At 42.7% G+C, this 6,164-nt stretch overlaps 1 protein-coding gene across 1 annotated transcript in view; it reads right to left on the reverse strand.

Moving 5' to 3' along the window:
• Nucleotides 1-650: 650 nt before the first annotated feature.
• The window catches only part of MORC1 (MORC family CW-type zinc finger 1), a 101,219-nt gene continuing 95,705 nt past the window's right edge, over nt 651-6,164 (reverse strand). The window contains exons 26-27 of the mRNA XM_084843353.1: nt 3,970-4,152; nt 651-1,291 (exon numbers count right to left, since the gene is read on the reverse strand). Coding sequence (XP_084699479.1) covers nt 1,139-1,291; nt 3,970-4,152 — 336 coding nt within the window. The 3' untranslated portion in view covers nt 651-1,138. The remainder of the gene's footprint in view (nt 1,292-3,969; nt 4,153-6,164) is intronic.

Below are 6,164 nucleotides of genomic sequence, written 5' to 3' on the forward strand. Positions count from 1 at the left end.
TCCTGCCATGCGGCCTCTTCCCCCTTTTCTAGAACAGTTATTTTTTTCTTTTTTTTTACTTTCTAAAACAACAACAAAAATTGTTTAACCCCCCCCAAAACAAATAAAGTGATACTGAGCATATTACTGAATTAACATGTGAACACACACACACAGAATTTGCATTTAAAACAACCACCACAACCAAAAAAGCATTGATTTTGATTGACAGCCACCTGAAGCATATGGGAGAAGGGCAAGACAATTAACTGAATTAGCATTTCATTAGTGATTAGTAGTTTAGCATTAGTAATAATTAGCATTATGAATGCATGGGGAATATGTGCTTGGCATGGTGGGGAAATATATGTTGCAACTCCTGTTTTTACTTTTTGGCATGTCTCACCCTCAATGTCCATGCTGACACATCTGCCCTGAAATTCCAAATTAACATTGCTCCAGTCTCAACATGAGAACATAGTGATTTGGTGCAGCATCCCAAACGCTTCATCTTAAGCATTTATTTGCTTGTAATGAAAATCCTAGATTAGAACTGTTAATATCTAATTGGCATCTATTACTTGGGGAAGGCACTAAAACTAATCCCTGCAGATTAAATGTTTCAGTTTAGAAGTGCATGTCAATTAACTTCAATCCATAACACTTGGCTAGTCAAATAAACTGTAAATTATCTTCCTTTATTATGCAAGGTAAGCGATATCAACAATTAAAACAAATAATCCAGTATTTATACTGCTACAAGCTAACAAAATATGGTTACTGAGGGTATTATTTCAAAACAAACAGAAGCTGCTTTTAAAAGCTTCAATTTAAATTTTTCAATAATTCCATAACAGAATATTCACCAGAACACAGATACCATTTCAACACACACTTTTTTGCTGAATGACATCCCTGCATTTCAATGGGACTTGTGTGAAATATTCGACTGAAATGAAGGGGACATTGCACAGTAGCAGTGTGTATGAGATTGGTTCCAGTATCACTGAAATACAGTGGTAAAAAATAAAACCACAAAACCATATCTGGGAATGTTTACTGATATCTTTTCCTCTGCAAGTTCCACTGTAACATATAAGACTTATGCAGGACAATTCTGGGCAGAATCTGTCCGTCCGTACACACACACACACAAGTGTTAAAACTCTTCCCCAATTTCTCCATCCAGAAACGCAGGTCCTCCTATTTCTATGGTGCTTGTATTTTCAGGGACAAATGTACTTAGATTTTCACACTTCAGGCTCTCTTCTAGGAAGCTATCAATGTCTTCCAGGTTATTTATAAGAAGGTGCTGAAACAGAAGGCAGCATAAAGGCATTAACGTTACACATTAATAGGCTCCAGGGAGAGTTAACTCTCTCAGGGAGAGTAAGCAGCCAATCAGTTCCTTAGACCCAAACTGCACATCAAAGACAACTGTATGTAATGGTAGCCCAGTAGCTGTAGTACAGCAAGCATATGCAAACAGGAAAAGCCATTGGGGAAACAGCAGTATTTGCAGCAGGGAAATGGCAGCTGGGGAAAGTGTTAAATGCCCTTCCCCAGCCCCCTCTCTATTAAGAATCTCACCTTTTCCTTTTCTGACAGGGCCATTGGGCCACTGTTACAACATGTGTTTGCATGCTTATATCGTTTTGTAAGTACGGGTACATAGTTTTATATTCAAGGAGAATAGGTTCTCATTAAGACAAAATGAAGGGAAACACACAGGAGAAACAGCCAAAGTGAAATTAGGGAAACTACTATTAGTGCTAAGAAAAGAATATTTCTTACACTGATGGTTAGAGAAGGTTATGAAAAAAAAAAAGCATGGAGTAGTTGGCAAAGTGGCTAAGCTGTCACCCTCACACTGCTAGCTTGTGGTATTGTCACACTGGCTTCAGGAATCTTATTTCAGAATAAGCAGTTTGAGTACTGCAGCTGGGGATCTTGGAGAAATCTGCAATGGGACCAAATGAATCCAGATTTTCATGAATCCAACCCATGGATTATCCCCTGTCAAGCAGATTCCATGGACCGCTTTTCTAACTTCCCAAATTTTGCACAAATTTCAAAGTTGAAAAATATGCCAAAAAAACTCCACAGCCAAAATGTGCATTTTCCCCCATAGGCAAAAGCGTGAGAATGCGCATTTGGGGGGAATTTGCACATTTTCACACGGGAATTCATGCAAATGTGCATTTGCGCACATTCAAAAACAAAAAAATCCGATTCCATGGATGGGTGGACAATGGAATGAAAGGCACCTGACAACCTGCGAAACACAGACAGAACAGTTTTCACACAATCCATACATCCCTAACTGCAGCTCAGCTACTTTTGGGGAAGATTCTCAGAGGGTTGCTGATGTTTCCATCAGCAAGGGATGACTGAAGGGGGTGGGGAAAGGAAAAGTGAATTTAAAGATGCAAGTAGCGTTAATCAGTTGGAAAATAAACCTTGCAATTTTATTTTTTGGAACTGGAAAGGACGGGGCACAGCTTAAAAAGAAAGCACTACTAACTTCAGGTTACATATGGAAAATGAAAGAAAATAATTGTTAAATTAATGCTTCTGTTCATAAAAGACTTTTCCATCCTGTTTTATCTCCAGAATTTGTCACCAAGCACATCAGAAAGGTGGTCAACAGGCTTAAGAACTGCTGGTGCATTTAAGGCAGCCATGTGTCCTCTTTTACAGATGACAGTCCTCTATTTGAAAGGCAGCCAGAGGACTGTCCTCTGTTTTGAAGGTATCATTTATTTGAAGGCCTTTTCGGTCCAAGTCCAGTTTAAAGATAAAGAATCTTTCTTGAAGTTGCCCATCAACAGCACCTGGACAAGCAGACTGAGCAAGGCATACAGGTCACCTGATCGTAGTCATCCACACTATGGTGAGATGTGCTGTATTTCTATTTAAATTATTTTTTAAAATTCTAAATTTGCATCAATTTGTATCAATTCACATATGAAAATTTTATGCACATGAATGTCCTTTTGTTTGTGTTTGATCTGTAGACCTTTTCTATTAGTGATAGGCAAGCATACTCTAGATTGTCTTTTAATGAGTTTGGTTTTTCTGAACTTTCTTAGAGAATTCTTGCAGAAAAACTTGGGTCTTTCTGAGCTTTCTCTGAGGAAGCTTAGAAAAAACAAGCCTGGAGGAACTTGCACCCAGCCCTTCCTGCTTTTCCCAAACAAACATACCATTCCAAAGGGGCTTTGATGGATATAGCAATCACTTTGTAGGCCTGGACTTTCCTAAACCTGCTCAGGGGATGTAATTTCCTGCCATGCTGCAAGGGACATGTAGTTTCTCATGCCTCCTGGTCCAGTTTATTGAATCCAATTGTCCCATGAATTCTGACAGGAAAATGCTTAGGAGCTCTTGAACACCCCATCTCAGTCATCAAAGAATACTGGTATTAAAGTTAGAAAAGAATGAAATAATGAAATAACTTAAGCACACTCTGGGAGAGAGCGGAGGACAGGAAGGCCTGGCATGCTATGGTCTATGGGGTCATGAAGAGTCAGACAGAACTTAACGACTGAACAACAAAAGGATAGTTCAGATTCCTGGATCCAAGGTTGGAAACAGTGCTCTGACCTTGGACCCAGGAGTCCACGCTCCCTGCCCCCTTGTAGCTTGTGCAGAGAGAACTGTGCCAGCTGCCTCTCCAAGGCTGCAAAGGTGACCTTGGTGGGAGGGGAAAGAGGCCTTGCCAGTGGGCAGAGAGGGGAAAGGAATGGCTTGCACCATATCCCCAGGCCTCCTTCCCTCCCCCTCCCCAATGCCTCAGCTAGATGGGCCAAAAAGCCTGTCTAGCAAAAATATAAAGCGGGAGACGTGGCGGAGGTGAAGACTGCCCATGCTGCCCCTCCCATTCTGTTTTGGATGGCCATAAGCCTCTGAGTTCGAAGGCTTACGGCCATCCCCATGGGACTGCACCCTGAATTACATCTAACATTAGAATAAAATAGTAGCACTTACTGGATGAACTTTCAATAGCAATTGTGCTATTTCCCCCCGAAGATGCTCAAGTCTTTCTTGTACAGCCTTTATTTGTACTTCACACAAAGTAATTTCTGTTTCAATGGCACTTCTGGCTTGAAGGCCACGTTGTTCTATAGACTGGAATTTTTTTGAAAGTTGTCCTTCATACTTTGAAAAATACTGAAACATATATTCACACCTTTGAAATATACTGCAGGTTTTAATACCTTTTTACACTCTACTATTCTATTTGTTCCTCCGCTCTAATAAAAATCGAAACAGTGTCATGCTGTTTTTATAGTGTTGCTCATCCCTTCTACAAAAGGAGCTCTAACATTTTCCAAAGCAGAATAATGGCAAACATTGTACTGCCTGTGGTGAAGGACAAAACTCCCCCCTCTCCCACTGCATTCCAGGTACTGAAGTTGAACCTTACTGTAACATGGATGATAGGACAATATTCTCCACTGTGTCTGAGAGCAGGGGGTACAGGGTGGGTTGTGCGGTGCACAGAGACACACCTTGCTCCCCCTCCCAGGAGCTGCTGCCTCACTCTGCCTAATGGTAGGGTTGGCCCTGAGGAAGGTTAATAACATCTGGCTGAAGCTATGGAACAATTGAATTCTTGACACTGTTTTCATGTAGGGACAGTGGAACTTCTTTGCATGAAACACAGCCCCATTGGGAGGACACATAGATTGTTTGTGTTGGTACTGAATTTTTATTTATTTATTTATTTTATTTATTAAATTTATTAATCGCCCATCTGCTGTACCAATTTGTGTTGGTACAGCATTCATTTTGCATACATTCCTGGCATCACCAGTTAAAGGCTCATGCACAGCAGAACTGGGAAAGGATAATTTTTGGAGAGAAAACAGTACACCAGGACGGGGGCGGCAGGCAGGGGGACAGGACAATGTTTGAAGTGTGTGTGCGGGTCCAAGTTGGACTCCCCCCACACATGCACCATAGTCCTGATCTGGATTCTCCCCCCCCCCCCAAGTGTAGCTTCTCTTTCTTTAGAAATGCAAGTCCGGGTCAGAGAATGCTGAATGCTGTCATGAGAGGTGAAGCAGTGTTTAATTTCTGAAGGGCTCTGGCATCACCTCGGGAAGGAAACTCTGCTCCTGTAATTATAAATATATGGAGATTAGACACCAGTGCCATGGCTTCCTGGCATCCAAAGGGCACTTCATACAAGCTTAGAGGCATTTTATCTGTATTCTGCAAAGAATGGCAGAGACAAAGGATCATGCTGAGTGGGCATAGCTAAAAGAGGAGGGGTGGCACTACAATTCCAACAGGACCTGCAACTAAGAGATCTTTTCCTGTTTATACCACTAGTAACTGTACAATAGCTTTATGTACAGAATGAAGGCTGTTCTATTAAGCAAGTATAATAAAGGGAGTCAGCCTCTCATGGACTGCATTTCTATTCATGTCATCCCCCCACCCCCCTGCCCTGCATCTTCAGATCTGGAGCCTCCTGAGCTGGATGTCCCCAGGGAACAAACCGCTTCAGGGGACCCTGGCACTGATCAAGAAGATCCTGGGCCCTTGGGAGAAAGGACTTCAGATCTTCCCCCTTGAAAGGTGGACAGCTGTTCTTCTGAGTCAGAGGGGGATACTGAGCCACCACCCAGCCCCCGAGAACGCCAGTGCCTGAAGGTACAGTCTCAGGCCATGGGCAGGTGAAGGAGTGTCCACTTGTAGAAAAGGACTTCTTAACAGTAAAGGCCTCCTTGTGAGCACGGCCCTCCTCATGAGTAGCCGAACCCTGGGTGGGGCTCCTGGAGCTCAAGCCACATAAGCCTTCATGTCCAGTCTAACAACTACTGCTGGTGGGACATCAGCTCCTAGTGCCTTGAAACCTTGCTTCCTTGACCTTGTTTCTTGTTGGGCCTGATCTCTCACTGCGGACCTCTGGACTCCTGCTGGATGCTGCTCTTTGGACTGCATTTGTGTTAGACTGCTTACCGGTACATTGACCTTGGCCATACCTCAGACCCTGCTCTTGGACTTCTCCTTTCTTGACTGATAATACTCTGCTCTTGACCTTTGCCTGCCTACTGACTTTGCTTGCTTTGAACTGCCTTCTTGCTGGACTGATAAAACTGTGCTCGACCTTTTCCTTTCAGTTGACTTGCTAAACCAGGGGTGCAAGTCAGCTGAGTTCCTGAGGCCCAAAT

This window comes from Heloderma suspectum, chromosome 3 (genome assembly GCF_057233095.1).
Source record: "Heloderma suspectum isolate Gila_16-S chromosome 3, 16-S_ref, whole genome shotgun sequence".
In the NCBI taxonomy this organism is placed as follows: domain Eukaryota; kingdom Metazoa; phylum Chordata; class Lepidosauria; order Squamata; family Helodermatidae; genus Heloderma; species Heloderma suspectum.